General features: G+C 38.6%; 1 protein-coding gene and 1 long non-coding RNA gene across 2 annotated transcripts; one reads left to right on the forward strand and one right to left on the reverse strand.

The window, feature by feature from the left end:
• Window positions 1–7,428: 7,428 nt before the first annotated feature.
• LOC117468100 (uncharacterized) lies at window positions 7,429–9,486 on the forward strand. Its single transcript, XM_034112080.2, has 7 exons — window positions 7,429–7,487; window positions 7,564–7,655; window positions 7,767–7,884; window positions 8,212–8,319; window positions 8,431–8,622; window positions 8,868–9,020; window positions 9,287–9,486. Exons 1-7 carry the CDS (start codon window positions 7,475–7,477, stop codon window positions 9,484–9,486), a joined length of 876 nt encoding a protein of 291 aa, XP_033967971.1. The 5' UTR covers window positions 7,429–7,474.
• Window positions 9,487–14,265: 4,779 nt separating this feature from the next.
• On the reverse strand, window positions 14,266–15,213 carry LOC117467471 (uncharacterized). Its single transcript, XR_011642483.1, has 3 exons — window positions 14,899–15,213; window positions 14,727–14,770; window positions 14,266–14,347 (listed from the first exon to the last, which is right to left on the reverse strand). It is a non-coding gene; the product is annotated as an uncharacterized lncRNA (long non-coding RNA).
• Window positions 15,214–17,248: the final 2,035 nt, after the last annotated feature.

A 17,248-nucleotide genomic window follows, 5' to 3' on the forward strand; every position in this document is an offset into this window, starting at 1 on the left:
GTCATGCCGTTACAAGCTTCAACGTTGTATTTATCATCTGAATTTGCCGAAACAAGTTTAATATTCTGAAAGCCAAGACTTTGTTTAATTGAAATCAGATGAAAACTAACTGTAACGGACCCTGCTGTGTTATGATTACTCTACGCTTACATTCATAATGTCAGCCGGAGGGAGGGGGCGCGGCGCTGGGGAATGTATTTATCGTGTGAGTTTGGAAATAAAAGTTTCATATTCTGAAAGCCAAGACATTGTTTGTTTAAAATCAAACAAAACACCCAAATCCACGTTTATTTTTAAATGAGCCGTTGCGACTTCCGACTGATTTCGATAGAGCGGGTCACAAATGTCACTGTGTGCTGTGTGCTCTGCATGTGTGACCATTAAAGAGCTTTCATCCGACTTCCGATCTGAGCAGAGCAGTGGCGGTTCTAGAACATTTTACATGGGGGGGCAAAGGGGAGGCAAGAGGTCATGCCAGGGTGGCATAGGAGGGCGGACAGTACGTGGTATTTTATACTGTATATAACCTATTTATTGTTAATTCATGCCCTAACACAAGTGTTCTTAATGCACAAGAGAAACAAGGTGTTCAGACACACAATCGGGTGCCCTTTGAGTCCCCCAAGCTTACCTCAACCATTTTAAATGAAAGGAAACTACACAATGTATTTTAAAGCAATGCATTAATGGAACAGGTTGTTTTGCATTACAATGTAAAATTAAATATATATTTTGTTTTAAAAAAAATGGGTTGTCTTAGACAGACATATTTGCATGTCCTCACTAAGCATTATTACATATTAATTTAATATTAAACAAATCAAAATGGCCAATTATCCCAAAATGTTGCTGCTAATATAATCATATGCTTGTCAACTTTAACTGATCAAAAATCAATTCTGAAAAAATACTTGAATTATCTATGAAATTGCAATATTGTCCTTCAGTTTGTTTCAACCCCGTCACGCCATACCAGTTACCCTCCTATTAAAATAATGGATCAGTCCATGTGTGATCTGCATTGAGGGAATTACGTCACAAAAGTGTCAGTTTCTTCTCTTACCTATATTTCAGTTTTTGTATTTTCAGATTAAGATTGACAAGCTCAACATTTCAACTATGTTGTATGAATTAATAATAGTTAATAATTAATAGTTTTGCAAAATATTACAATTTTGTAATGTCCTTGACTTCCATGTGGTGCCATATCTTAGCTAAACAAGGTCGCCTACTTTTTATCAAAAACTTCAACCCTGTTACATTTTTTCAAGGAAATTCCTAGTAGGCCTAATTATGTATATGTTGTGCCTGAGGTGGCCCGTGGGAACATGTAAGTAGTCCACTACCAGATGTTAACACCAAACATTTTGGTTTCATTTTTCAAAGATATAAAGACCCAAAAGGCACCCGATTCAGAGAATACTCAGAATTCTAATTATAATTAAGTACACCAATGACCCATCTCTTCAGAGAGCTACAGGTGACCTGTGCAGCAACACATTTCAATCAATATTTGTCAATACTAAGAGCTGCTAGATTGTGCTGCTGTGATGGAATATGTAAGGAGAATAAGAACATACCATGTGGTCCAGCTGGAGTTTCATCTGCCTCCTGATCCCTGCCTCTGGCCCTCTTTCTGATACTTCATCTTTATTCCTCACATATATCTCTTCTTCTTCACTAATATCTCCATCTCCTCCTCTTCCTCCTGGTCTGACCCTCCTGGTCTCTTCATCTCCTGCTCTGACCCTCCTGGTCTCTTCATCTCTCTTTTCCTTTTCCTCTTTCTGTTCGTCCTGATCACTTCTCATATGTCTTTTTGTTGGTGTTGAATCACTCCTATACTCTGGCCTGCAAGAGTCTACTTGTGAAAAGCACTGGTACAAATGCTTGTATAACTTTTCACATTAGGGCCATGTAGCCTAGCTAATATGTCAACCCAGTCTCACGGCATTTCGTGTTCACCAACACGATTTTTAATCTATTGATTCGTGTTCACCAACACGATTTGCCCCTTTTTTTCGTGTTACACAGCACGATTTTTTCGTGTTGCACAGCACGAATTTAAAAGCAATGTATTTCTACTGCCTGCAGCACGTCTTTTGTGTGGTTCATAAAAACATGTTCTTACTCAATATCAAGCCACAAGTATTGCTTTTATTTTAAATCGTATAATTTCGGACTTTTGTTGCCGTCTGTGATGAAAATAAATGGGGCTCAGAGCCTCAGGATACTGAAATCTGTATTTTTTAAATCTTTTTTTCCTTCTAATTTGTTATTCTTTTCAAAATAACACACTGTTATTTACTCACCAATAACACACAATTGTCCTTGCTTTTATTTATTGGTTTAATTCAATAATCTCGGTCTTTTTTGGCGTCCGTCAGGGACTGAATTTCAAAATAAAAATAACCGGAAACAGACGTAGGCCTATAAGGGACATCTCGAGCATCATCGACTTTGTGCTGTCATCGAGGTGAGGATGGCCGAAGACACTACACTACCCATAATCCCCAGATATCGTTTAGGACTACATTCCACGTGATTAAACTTCAAATCGGGATTGGATGTTGGATTGGCAGTGTGTCAAGGTTACGGAATCGAAGCTGGATCGATCCGTCGAACGCCCCCCCCCCCAAAATGATCTATGGGGCGTCTCGATTGGGAACGTTTTCGTTTTTCCAACAATTAGAAGTTGCCAGTATTAAACACCAATTATTAAACAATTGAAATGAACCGATTAAACATCTATCTGACACAGTTTAAACGCATTTCAAGTGGAAGAATTGTTCGTGTCTCCTCTTCGTGTCCCGGGAAGCCGGAAGCTGTATTATTTTCCAAAAATAGAAATAAAAAAATATTTTTTTTAACCATAACGGGTACTTTACACAACATTGATTCAAATGTATCCTTGTTTTAATCCTTGTTTTATTTATGTTAAATTGTTGTTGTCGGTTAATTTTCCATTTTATTTATTTTGGTTTAAGATATCATTAGTTTTTTTTATTATTATCATGCTAGATGTTTAAACTTTTCTGTATTTTATAAGGCAATATATACTTTTTTTTCCGTAGGCTACTTAGGTTATTAAAGAGTTATCGTGTCAAAATACAAGAAATGTATTAATATTTTATTGTATAATCGGTACAGGAAATTACATAATTCAGAGAACCACCTATTGGCCAAAGACCGCTGCCACCGGCATTGCAATCCATCCTCTGACAAAGTAAGTTGTGTCACTAAAGTCTGATGCATGTTTTGCTTAGATTTAATAATTGGGGATTTTTTTAAGCCTTCACTCGCATGGTTCATCATACATAATGAACTGTTCTAAGTCTGAGAAATGCCTTCGCCATAATCAGCAAAGCAACATTAATGTGAAATAATTCTTGCGGGCGGCTAGCTAGCTAGCTCACGTTCAACATAAGCTTAAACTAGTTTAGCTACATTTATATCAGCTCATAAGTGGTGTGTGAAAAATATGTGTCTTGATTACGGCTGCATACGTCGGTGTTAAAGTGTGAGTTATACGTTATCTTAATCGCTTTTGTTTTACACATGACAGTACTAACGCTGGTCGACATTTTAATATATGTTTGGAGGGAGGGGCATAGTCCATGTGCACGTCCATGTGCTTGTTACGCGTATGAAACAGGAAACACTTAAATGAACTCAGTCTGTCTAAACTAGTTAAACAGTCACAATGTGCATTTAAAAAAAGCTAGTTTCACTACATAATTCACTTTTTCTGTTCTCTCCTGCAGCTCCTGTACCACTACCCACACCACAAACCCATACACTGATCTACACCATCATAAAACCAACGGCACTTTTAAGAGCCAAACTCATCTATCTAGCTTTCTTATAGTTATTGTCTCTATCTTTTTCTATCATTCATTATCTATTTCTTCATCTATCCATCTCAATCTTACAATCTGTCTCACTATCTCTGTCTGTCTCATACAGCAGCTGTTTGTCTGTCTGTCTGGCTGTGTTGCAATGGCAACAAAACACAACCCAGACCCCAATAATCCCACATCCAAAAAAGGGAAACGCATGGCTCTTGAGCTGAAGCATGAACACATGCTAGCTGAAGCTAAGGTTGGTGTTTTAACCCATATGACCTCATTCATTTCCTACTTGAATTTGGCACTATCTGTTATCCAAACAATGCTGAACAGGCCAAGAGTAACTGGATGTTGGATCTTTGCAAAACGGTTCATCATTACAACATGGGGGGCAGAGGCTTACTAAATAAAGCTTGTTCAACTTGTTTTACTTCATTAGTTGGATATGGTAGGAAAAACTTGAAGCAAAAATGTTCTTCAAGAGAATGAATTTCCTTTTTATTTGTCCACTGTCATATGGTATCAGTTTATCAGCAACATCAACCTTACATGAGTTGTTACTTGGTCACAGAAAGCAGCGGAGGAGAGGAAACGGGCACGCTCTGGGAGACACTTTACAGTCCCCTAAAAGGGGCTGTGTAGGACGTGGAGGGCGACACCAAGGCTCAGCTATAGGTTGAAATCCCAATTATTTTACATTTTTATGAATTTACTAAATAAATGATTGGAAAATTGAATGAAAACACAGTAATTGCTTGTTGAGGGTCTACAATAATTCAAATATATGAACGCATAGTGACACTGCAGTCGGAGACATTCCCACTGTGGTGTCATAAGAACTATGCTTTATTTAATTTCACAAGCTTTTAAAAAATAGGTAGATAATACAAATCATCAGTTATCTGTTGTTAACCCTCTGTGTGATGTTTTACAGTCACATCCCCCCCGACTGAGGGCTTCCAGTCTTCCCGTGTGGAGGTTCTGCGTACTGAACCTTCAGCACAACACGAATTTGGTCAATCACAAAAATGGCTTTAAGTTTAAAACTAAAATAAATTGTGTTCGTGAGAGAAAATAACCTTATACACAACTGACAGTTCAGGACTCGAACGAGGAATGTAATTCAGTAAAGATATTGGCCAGTTCCATACTGAGCAAAGAAATGATCCTTGATGTTTAGTGTTCATCTTAAATATAGTCATTTACAGTTAAAGTTTCCCATTCTGTTCAAAAAGAGACTCTCTGACATTCTTTCCTCATGTCCTCCTCCTGAGCCTCAAAAAAGCTCTGCCTCATCCTGGCCTTTTCGGCAGCAGAAAGCCTCAGAGCGCTGGAAAGAAGCGAGACCACACCACCTACAATGCCTTCTAGAAAAAGAGGCTGTTGGTCATCCCCTGTGTGGCCTCTGCCACGAGCCGGCTGTTATTAGGTGAGATAACATTTACCTTTATTTAAATTACTTTACCTAATTGTAATTTTTCAGTATTAATGCTCAGTGCCCTGCTATTTCAGCTAACATGCATGACTTTTGTGATGATAGAAAACTGGATACCTAGAGAAGACCCACATGAAAATGAAAGTAATTCTAGGATATTAGAATAATTTTGTATTTCCTCCCAAGGTGTAGAGAGTGTCTCCCCGAGGAGTGGTTCTGTGGAGACTGTGATGTACTTCATCACAAGAAACAGCCACTCCACAACCGGGACAATTTAATAAATGGGTTTTTTAAACCAATTAGTCCAACAACATGTGTTGTTAGAGTGGAGGGTGGATATGAGACCCATGACCAAGGTATGCTCTCTCAAACATGCATTTTGATGTTCACATGTCTCTTCGGCCAGCATATAATGGTAATTAGTGCTATTCTTTTTTTTTTTGACAGCTTGCATATTGCCAACTGTGAAGGCACCCAACTGCTCCTGTAAAGGCAAAAACTTCACTGTGGTACCAGGCAAACCAGTGATTTTAATTACCATCAATGGTAAACAAATATATATATATATTTGGATTTCTATTGAATTGTTGTTATATGTTTACTGTTGTGGGCTGAGGCATTGTGCTTCCAATTGGAGTAAAACCTTCATGTAATATCTGTTCATCTTTGACTATTTGTAGATGGAACTGTTGTAAAGTGTGTCTTAATTATGTTTATTTACTTGTTCCAAGGGCGTTATGACTTGCATCTGCCACTATATGTCTGTCAAACTTGCCAGCAGCAGTGGCCCCCCGACTTGAAAGTCCTCCTTAAGAGTGGATACTGGCCAGCTTCGGTCAGTATTTCCACACTTTACACCTTGGACCTCCTGAGCTCCTTTGAAGAGCTCAAGGTCATCTCTCCAGGATTCTCCAGACAGGCCTTTGCAAAGCTGCTGGAGCATCGCACAAAGTGTGGAGGAAGAGTAAGTGTAAATATTCTTTACCATATTATACATTATAACATTTCCGTAAATAGACAAAATCACAGCAATATATGTAATTATCTTCCAGTCTGGACCTGTCAACGGAGATGCACTGCAGCGCAGCTTTCTGGAGTTCTCCTATGCCTCGTATGAGGAAGACCAGCTCTGCTGTGGTGCTCCTTTCATCTGCCCTGCCTGCACGCCGGAGATGTTGGCTGTTTCTGCCGATGGAAACAGGAAGCTATATCGCTTTCGGCGAAGTGGAAGGTGCTATTTTTACATTGTTGTTATTTAACTTTTTTGATTACTGTTTATATTTCATGGATATATTTGCTAATCTTTTTGTTCTCAGTTCTGATGGCAGCGCCTTTTTTAATGGGCTCTTTGTAGCAGAAGACAGCGCGGTGGCTGCATTTGTCGACAAAATACAGAGATCACTGAAAAATGCAAGTTTTTATTCATAATTTTACCTTATAGGTATATCACAAAAATAGCCATGTATATCCGACCCTGACTTTCTTCAAATTCAGCTACTTCTCCTTACCATCTACTCCAAAATCAGATAATTAGAACAAATGGTGTAGATCGTGATTCCATTGCTTTAACTGATTTGTCATGATGTAATGCGTGTCTTAGACCCAGGGAAGAGGCACATGTGGGGACTCCCAGTGGACAGCAGCGAGGGAGACGTCAAGGAGGGCTTCTAAGCTGGATGAAGAAGGGATGGAGGTGGCTGTATGTCGCCATGGGTTTCTTTTGAAGGCCTTAAATATGTACAGGGGGGAGATATTCGCCTACCCCCTGTATCTTCAAAAGGAACTCATGCCAGCCAAAGCCAAGTTCTTCGCCATGGATGTGGCTTGCAAGTACTGGCCGTACATGGAGAAAGCTGCAAGTGTCCTTCCTGCTCTCCAGGAGCTGACCACCATGAAGCCATTCCTCAGTGTAATGCATGCTCGAGCCCATGCTACCAAATGCGAGGTATGTGAAATATTTTTGTATCCCGTACATTTATATTTTTTATATTTATAATACTGAAGTAGTAAATATCTAAGCTATACTGTTTAGTATAGTAGTATGTAGCCTCTTTGCACAACAATTCCAGCAACCTTTTACCATCAGATTATATGGAGTGGGAAGAACCAGGAGGGAGCAGGGATGACCGCCGGGTAAGAGGTGGAGCAGGTCAACAGCTACCTGTCCCGTTGTGCCCTGACAACAAAATACATGTCCAAAGCAGGTGAGTGGAAGGTCTTGCCCTATTATTGCATACTTTTTTAGATGACACATCATAACCTCATTATTGCTTTCAAAAGCACGACTGGACATGCTCACAGTGCATGCTATGGGATGGAACAGGAAAAAAGGTGACACCCTCCATCAGGCACTTTCCACAAGATATGTGAAGGTGAGCCTCCTATTAAAGGTGTTGTTGTGTCCTTTGTCATTTGCACATGGCTTGTTGTTAATCATAGCAAGTTTTAATCTTGATAAATGTCCATCGTCTACTGTTTATCAGACTAGTAAGAGGCTCCTGGAAGAGACTGCAAGTCTTGAAGAACTCAAGACGGAGCTACATTGTGTCTCAGATGACATGGTGTCGACGTGGATTTCCGACGTGAAGGAATGGGCATCTGGTAAGCACGACGAGATGACACCAGCTACATATCATTGTCCATGACTGTTTGAATGGACAGATTTGATCCTAAAGAGCAGCCAATGATATAAGGTTGATTTGTCATGCCACGTAATGGGACCCTCACTGGGTTTCAGTAGACGGGGACATAATCTTCAAGCAATAGCAAGCCAACTATGTGTCCATGTTTATCTCTGATATGTTCCAGTTTCCATAGTTGTACCATCAATTTGTGTTAAAAGGTGTTAAATATGTTGCACAACTTTGTTTCTCAAAACCGTTACGTGTTGTGTAACAGTACATTTGACTGCCAATATTATTTCTACAGGAACATCGGGTACTTCTGAAGACATCCTTCAAACAGCACTGCAGCAAAGCATTGAGGGGCTTTACCTAAGTGTGAGGCAGCGGAAGCAATCCCTTTACCGACAGAATGGTATATAATGTTTTAGGTTGCAGATTCAACCTACTGAATTATATATATTTTTTGCACTTGCAAATATAGTTTGTCACATATCCCTATCCCTCTACCTCATGTCTTTTTCAGACAGCAGCAAGCTCCGCCATCGACTTCGAAGGAAGCTTGCAGACGACAAAAAGCGCCTTAACCAGGAGATACTGAAATACAACCAGCTGGTACACGACTCTGCCAGAGGCATAGATGTTGCTGCGGTGGAGCATTCCCTCTCTGGAGGGAGCATCATGTCCGCGCTGTGGCCGTGGGAAGTTCATGGCATGGGTCAGTATTCAGATATTTCATAATAATTAATTTGAAGTTCTGTTATATGAAGGTATACCTTGCTGAGTTATGCACATATCATGTAGAGTGTTAGAATGTTCATTTAGTTTAAGGGTATATCTTAAGTTTTCTTATTGTGTATACATTTGATTATTTTGAAAGTACATGTTTGGAGTTTTAAACATATTGTTGTGCTATAATGAAAATGTGAGTCATGTGTATATACATAACTGATTGGATTTTAGCTAACTTTACAGCCAAGAAAAAGATACTGGATCAAGTGATGCTTACACGGAGACTGCACGAGGAGAAAGGCATCCTAGTGTTGGAGATGGCGCAGCATTGCACATGGTTGCAGAACATGGCAGTTGCTCTAAAAAATAAGGTGGCTGAGGAAGGTAAGTTGAAAGCAAAACTTAACCTACCTTGTAAAGTATGAGTTGGGGAAAAAAAGTCAGCCCAAATCATTCTTGGTCACAGAAATTGGATGGAGTATAATGGCCTTTGCCCATTTGACCCGGCCATTTTACATAATGATGTCCCATGACAGTGACAATCATCTTTATATGTACATATAAGAATATACTCCATTGAAGTGCTCTGGCCTCGTGAAGCAATCTTACTTTGTAGTATGTCCATATAACAATATTTTGTGTATTTTCAGATGTAGACAAGGGGAATGGAGGACTTGGGTGCATCCTAAGAAGGAAGCATGCTGAGGCGTCGGAGAGGTTGCAGGTGGTACTGCAGCAGTACAAGACTGCTTTAGGTCCTGATGCTTCTTTCCTTCAACATGAAGAGGAAAGTCAAAGTGGCCTAAGCAGTCCAGACACCAGTGAGGATGAAGAAGGAAACATCATTTAGGTAATTTACTTATGAATTAATGTACAGTATCTTTGTTGATTTATCCTCAACCTAGACATGTTGCTGTTACTTTTGTATTAATTAATGCTTAACATACATTGTATATTCAAAAACCTCAAATTTGGTTTCTGATCTGCCCCTCTTTTTTGTTTCTCTGTATTTCCCCAGATTGCTGCTGCTCTCAAGCACGAATATCTGCCAAGACTTGATGTGCTATCAGAAATGTAAATACTTTACTGACTTTATATTTAGAGATTGTATTCATACTCCTCAATGGAAAATCACACTTGAATATGTTGACCATATGACTTTTCCCTATGCCGCAGCATCAGGCCAAATATTTCACTTGTACACAACTTAAATTGTATTGAACAAAATGCTCAGCCTCCCTGGAATGCATCCTGAGCAATGAACCATTCACTTTTGATCCTTTTTGAAACACTAGAATGTAAATTCCTAAATGTCCAAGTATATCTTGCTGGTTACCATACAACTTGGTGAGCACATTATTGTCCAAGAGCAGGACGTCTTTCCCTTTCTTCCAAGAACGGGATGCCTATGCATCATTATTAGTTTCGATCTCTTATAGGATTTACCTGTCATTAACTTTATATGACTGCACCTGTTACACCGCAGGCCAATAACAGCTTTCGTTTGCGTTCCTTGCTTTAATTGCTTTGTCAGTTATATTTCCTTTTTGATCTCCAGCTATTAACCTGATTGATTGAAGTACTTAAATCAACATGTACAATGCACAGTCTTTTAGGATGTATAATTAGGGACATTGAGATAAACATCAATTAATACATTGTTATATTTTATTGACACATAGAATGTACATGTTTAATATACATAGTTAAATCATTAAAAAATTGTTGTGTTGTATGATTTCTTAATACTGTATGTTATAATCGTTTGCATAACTTGATTTTATGTTCTGTTGTCCATGCTTTTCATGTTAGACTAACCCCAACGCTCTAGAATCAAGACATACACCCTTATGGTGGCCTTTTACTTGTATTGTGGTGAAACGCATAAATAAATCATTGCCAGAGAGGACCATTTTATTGTTTTAAAAACAATGTTATTGATGTGGTTGATTGATGAATAAATATTAAGCATACTTCTGTGGTACTTTTTGTTGTTTACATCACACTGCATTATAATATGTTTGGAAATAAATTCATTTAGAAGTAACAATATGGGTTAGCACTTGAATATTTTTGTAAAGAGATGATCCTCACCCGGAACACTGGTTGTTGGTTTAAGATAAGATAGAACTTTATTGATCCCAATTTGGGAAATCTTTGTGTTGCAGCAGCATTAAAACACATGGCATTATACAATACAAATAAAAAGACAAGAAATAAAGAAGAAAATATACATGTTGAATTTACAAATGAGCAATAACAAGATATAAAGCAAGGTATTATATTTACATAAGTATGTGACAGATGGAATATTAAATATTACCCTGAATATGTCAAATGTACAGTGAAGAGAGAAACTATGGAGCAGAGAGTTCTCTTCCAACCAGGTGATTTGTTGTACAGCAACACGTTCTCACTCCCAACCCTGTAATTAGTATACCCTTATTGTTTTTACTTCTTTATTGTAATTGAATAATGTAGGACTTTTGTTGCCATCAGTTATGGGGAGAGTAGGGGCTCAGAATACTGAAATTGGTGTTTTTTCTTTCTAATTTTGTATTCTTTTCTAAACCACACACTGTTATTTAGTCAACAACACATAATTATCCTTGTGTGTATTTATTTGTTTGATTAATAAACACAAGTTGGAGTCCGTCAGGACCGAGGGTCGGAGCAGCTCATTTGCTTTAGAGAATTTGACAACCGGAAGTAAGTATTCTCTCCGCTTCGCTTGACAAACCCATGGACAAACCCCGTGATAGTCCTCAAGCTCTGATTGGATGTTTGAGTGTGCGCCGAGGGTTACGCCGAGCATCGAACAGCACTTTGAAATGGAACCACTGTCCAAACCTGGATTTCAACGGGTCCACCCCGCCCCCCACCCGTCACCAGAACTACACATGCTGGCTATTGTGTGTTTCACAACATGTTCTCTATCTATGGCACGTCTCTGCTTTGAATTGTAGTTTTAAAAGACGTTTTCATATTTCCCGTAATAAGAAGTTGCCAGTATTAAACTGTGTACATCCATGGAGGTTTAGGGGATCGGAAACACTCACATTTAAAACATATAATTAATAAATGGGGTGAAAATGGCTTGTGCAGCATTAATACCCACATGACAGCTAAGGTCAGAAGAGCTTTATTTAACCGCTGATCTTATGTCTGTGACCCCTCCTGTTGTAAATTGATAAGCCTGAAACATGCACTTGTCAAGGTTCAGAGGCACATTTCGTATGGCAGTAGCCATTGATCTTAAGATAAGATATTGAGCCCAAGTTGTGTAACAGTTGTAAATATGCAGTGGTGTTTATTTGTAAATCATTTAGTATAATCACACAAATTCTGTGTTTTATATTTAATAAGTATGTGTTCTTTATTTATTGAATGTTCAATACCTGACAAGGTCGGAGATGAACAACTTGGGTTGCAAGACATCTATCAATATGTGTGTATACCTCTACCATTAAACTTTCGTATTCTGCACATTTCTTATACTATCTACATACATCTTATAAGAGTATAATACATATGTATAATATCAGTTAAAATAAGTGCTTAAACATATAGTTAACATTGCAGGAAAGCAATATATTAGTACTTTGTCAGGCTTAATATTTATACCCCAAAGCTTTTTTCTTATTCAACATAAGACCTTAACCTAAAGTATTCTTTAATGTTTGAATAAAGCCTTATTAGTTTGTCTGTATGTGTCTCCTATTAATATCTAATAATAACAATAATGCATTTCAATAACGTGCTTTAACCACCAGGTGTCCCTTTCTATCAGCTTTGCACCGTTATGGTGTAAATATACCAATATACCGGTTGGATCAAATATAAAAGTCAGCCGAATTAGTATTGATACTGCAAGGAGACTTATATTGTGAAGAGAAATTGAAGATTTTGTTTAATTTCTGATATATTTATGATCCACGTCACATATTCAGTTTAGGCCAGTTCTTCCTGTTTGTCGAGAAGTCTTCTGATCAGGGCTCTATAAATAGCGAACTACGGCAGATATGTAATATTTAATGCAGCGGAACCGTGTATTACAATGCCGTTATGTGATGACCTCCAAATACAAAAGCAAGCACACTCGGAATAAAGTATCATTTTATTTTTAAATTTTTTTTTCGGATTTCACATCAACAGGTTAACTAACATGTCCGTGCGGAACAATACCCAACCCATAGATCCGTGGGTGAATAATGTCAATCACCACATCACACACATCCCTTCACATTTTAATTTACATTAAAGTATTTCGTGAGGCATTCTAAAATGTTTTTCAATATAATTAGGGTTGTAGGCCTAGTAGTGGTAGGGTTGTTTACACGCCTTTCATCGTAGTGGAAAATATTGTCATATGCAATATTTTTGGATAGTTTCACCATTGAAATGCGTTTGATAACACTAGGTGCTCTAGTGCCAAACTTGTGGCCCTAAAAAACATCAACTATTCATTTGTATGGCATCCAGAACTTCCACATTTTAGGGAATATGTTTTTTTATTTAAAATATCATCAATGTCATAAGCAATGGTTACATTAAAACCCTCCTATTGTATTCGTTTCCCCCCCCCTTACTTTGGTGTTCGCGGTCAAATTTTACCGGTCCTGTTTTAACTGCTATTACATTAACACAAAAACCATTAATCATCACCAAATTTCATTCATTTCATCAACATTGTATGTTGAGTTGGCACCTCAGCTCAAAACATACAAAAACACAGAAAAATAAAAAGTTAACCCATTGAAATGATATGAGAGCAGCGCAACAAACTACAATTCCCATTCGATACACGTCAAAAAATCGCTACGAAGTACACAGAGCTGACATATTTGTAGTTCTTCCGGCGTGTGTGCGTGGACTCGTTCGACTTGTCTTGCGTTGACGGCCGAATAGGCTCCATACCCTTTCAGAAATCCGTCAATCGGGCGCGATGCGAAACCAAACCCTGTGTTTAAAAAAATATACAATACAAATTTGCACTTTTGCCTCCTTAGCAACTGCAGTATCGTTGGTCTAGTACTTCCGGGCGGCGAGTTCGGGTACCGTATCTGTGACGTGACAAAGGGTCGCCGTGACAACGTGGTGATGAGATGTGGATAACTTTCCAGATAAAGACCATCCTGATACTCGAGTTGTGGTTTTCAATAAGTGAAAAAGAAAATTCAAAGTAATCACTACCATTTTAATATCTCAAGCATTTAAATATGTCCCCAACAGCTTTCAAATGTAGTAGCAAAACCACAGTGATCCAGATCAGGATAATTTTAATTGGGCCTATAATTAAATGATATAATACATTTGATTTTTATAGCGCTTTTCTGAAACCCAAAGACGCTTTATATGCAAGCCTACCTCCAAAGCGTTATACATCGGAAGTTAAACAAATTAAATAAGGCAGTGGATGGCAAAGTACCAGATTTCACACATGAATATGCTTAATATAGGTTATGGTGTTCCTATCACTGACAATGAAATCATGTAGTATTTCAACTGTAATTTCCTAAAAAGTGAAATGCATTTTGGTGGAGGTTTTCATCTTATTTCTAATAGAAACATATTAAATGTGACTCAAATGGAGCATATCAACAAGAGAATAAATGTGCAAAAACAAAACTGGAGTGCAAATAACCGATTTTATTTTTATGCATTATCCCGGAGAATTCTTCGGCTGCCAGGAATGAGCCCACTCCTTGCCACTGAAAACAGAATGGAATAATGTTAGTTACAGTTCCTGGTTTTGTCTTTCCGAAAAGCATAAACCATGTGTGAAGCAAACATCTTATAACTCAATTTATATAAGTAAATGTTTCATTTTCCATTTATTAACGACCACCACCATTTAGAAAAAGTGAACATATAAATGAAAACAAATTTTCAAACAAACAATAAAAACAATGAAGTTAAACAATCATTTGTTCCTACACTACTTCAGCTGCTTTAGAATAACAGCAGTGAAATATATAAGAGGACTGGTGGTAGATCTGGATGTTTTGCATTTGTTAAATATCATGTGTTTGTTCTCCAACATGGGACTACATCAGATGACATGAAGCCAATTAACTGGAAGATATATACCATACTGGACAGGGCTCCCACTCCACCAACATTTCTGCTTTTCCCTATCAAGAGAAGAAAACAAATCTCTAATTAATAATAATTATAAAGCACATCATCATCATCATCATCATCATCATCATCATCATCATCATCAACCACACCCTATGCATTACTTTTATTCCTGTCTAACCTTTCTCATTCTTTCTTTTATTATACTCCTGATGGGGAAAGTTTCTAGGCGAGTGTGGTAGGAGCAATCTGTGAACATCAAAGCAGGTTCCACATACAGTATTAGTCATATTAGAAATAAAATAAATACAACTATGAACACTTAAGTAGCAACCAGACTTGCACGATGAAAAGTGACCACACTATTAACACTGGTCAAAAGTTACTGTATACATCATTGAAATGGAACCAAGCTGCTCTCAGTCCTAACATGGGATGCTTGTTTGAATGGCCATACCACTGCTGAGCCTGAGATGACCAAAGAAAATATAGACAATTAAAGCCCTTTGGCTTTTTGGATAATGATTTTTGGATAATGTATCCATCCATCCATCTATCCATCCATCCATCCATCCATCCATCCATCCATCCATCCATCTTCTCCCGCTTATCCGTGGTCGGGTCGCGGGGGTAGCAGTTCCAGCAGAGAGCCCCAAACTTTCTTTTCCCTGGCCACATCAACCAGCTCTGACTGGGGGATCCCAAGGCGCTCCCAGGCCAGCGAAGAGATATAATCCCTCCACCTGGTCCTAGGTCTACCCCTTGGTCTCTTCCCAGCTGGACGTGCCTGGAACACCTCCCTAGGGTGGTTCGGGCATCCTAACTAGGTGCCCGAACCACCTCAACTGGCTCCTTTCGACGTGAAGGAGGAGCGGCTCAACTCCGAGTCCCTCCCTGATGACCGAACTTCTCACCTTATCCCTAAGGGAGACGCCAGCCACCCTGCGGAGAAAACCCATCTCGACCGCTGGATAATGTATCAGTTATAGTTATTAGTCACAATATAGCATTGTTAACTCACTGAAGAAGCATCAATCACTGCTTTAACATGCACTTTTCTAAAGTACATGTCGATAGATTTATTAGAATACCAATCAATTCGACTCATGCAAATGTTTATAATCAGTCAAAATACTTAATACTGTTAACATACCTGACTTTTTCTTTTTGCCTCTAGGACCAAGTACTGTGTCCCTCACGGACCCTGTCCTCACAGATGTGGGTTGAAGAAGAAATATTACTATATACATACAGTATACCAAGTTAAGCTTAAACTCAAGTTTCAAAATACATCCAACAAATGCAGCATCACATGATGCAATAGGTGTTAGGTACAGATATTTTTGTGTTATTGCGATTTAATTGAGGGTGATCTATGAAGTCTAGGTGTTTTGTTTTTTCTTGCCTATATAATTGACTCCATACATTATGTGTAAGGAATAGTTTGATAAATATTAACATGTTGTGTTTAACTTTGATTCAAAAACCTAAGTTTATTCCCCGTATGTTCATTATGGGACAGTGTCATATTTAAATGCAGTTCTTGAGTATAAAGTTTAAATATGCTGCATGACGTTGTTGCATGAGTTGCTTCGAAGTTTACCCCTATGGTCAGGGTTTCATCCCTCCCATTCGATCTATCTATTTTATTACCTGGCCCCTCCTTGGTGGTAGCCCGTCTCATATCATCCCGCTGGGGCTGCTCCTCCTGCCCCACCTCTATGATGGTGCACTGCTTCACGGGGGGGGTCTTCAGCACCTCCACCTGTACGGTGCTTGTCTCTGGCACCTGGCTCTCTGTGGTCCCTGCCTCCTGCCAGTTGTTTTCTGGTTCAGATGGGTCACAGGGTGTGAGGTTCAGCGTGACTCTCTCTTCCTCAGGATTTTCCGCAACCCCCTGGCCAGTGGAGTCCTGTGTCCAACCTGTGCAAGTTAAACAAATGTTGGTCTTGACTTGCTTAAGACAAAGAGGTTAACTCATATATCTAGAAATCAGAAATACTGCGTGCTTAATGTATGTTTCCAGACAGGGTCAAAAATAGCATAGAATGTTCCCTTACATTATTTACATCCACACATTTTGTTCAGATGAGACTGATGCAAACGTGTTTTGCTTACAGTAAGTGCAATCAAATAAGTAGCAAGTCGTTTTGGATAAAAACATCTGCTAAATGTAATGTAAAGGGACCTCTGGATGCACTGGATAACTGCTTTTGTTTACAACCCGAGAAACATGACCTCAATACAGAACTGCCAAACTGAATATGTGGTCAACTGGGATCGTCTTCATGTATTGTGCTCTTACCACTAACCTCAAAATATTTCTCCCTTTTGGGCGTTGATAAAGGAAACAGTTTAGGAACGGTTTGCTAAAAGGAAATTGCTTAAGGGATGGCTCAAGCCTCAACATACATTTCAGTCATCAAACCTAACTACCTTGACATTAACAACTTTCAATTTGTATACAATGAATGCGGAAGTGGTAGCACAATACCCCAAAATGTTTTTTCAAATTAAACTTGCCTACCTAT

Source organism: Pseudochaenichthys georgianus, chromosome 22 (assembly GCF_902827115.2).
Source record: "Pseudochaenichthys georgianus chromosome 22, fPseGeo1.2, whole genome shotgun sequence".
NCBI lineage: Eukaryota > Metazoa > Chordata > Actinopteri > Perciformes > Channichthyidae > Pseudochaenichthys > Pseudochaenichthys georgianus.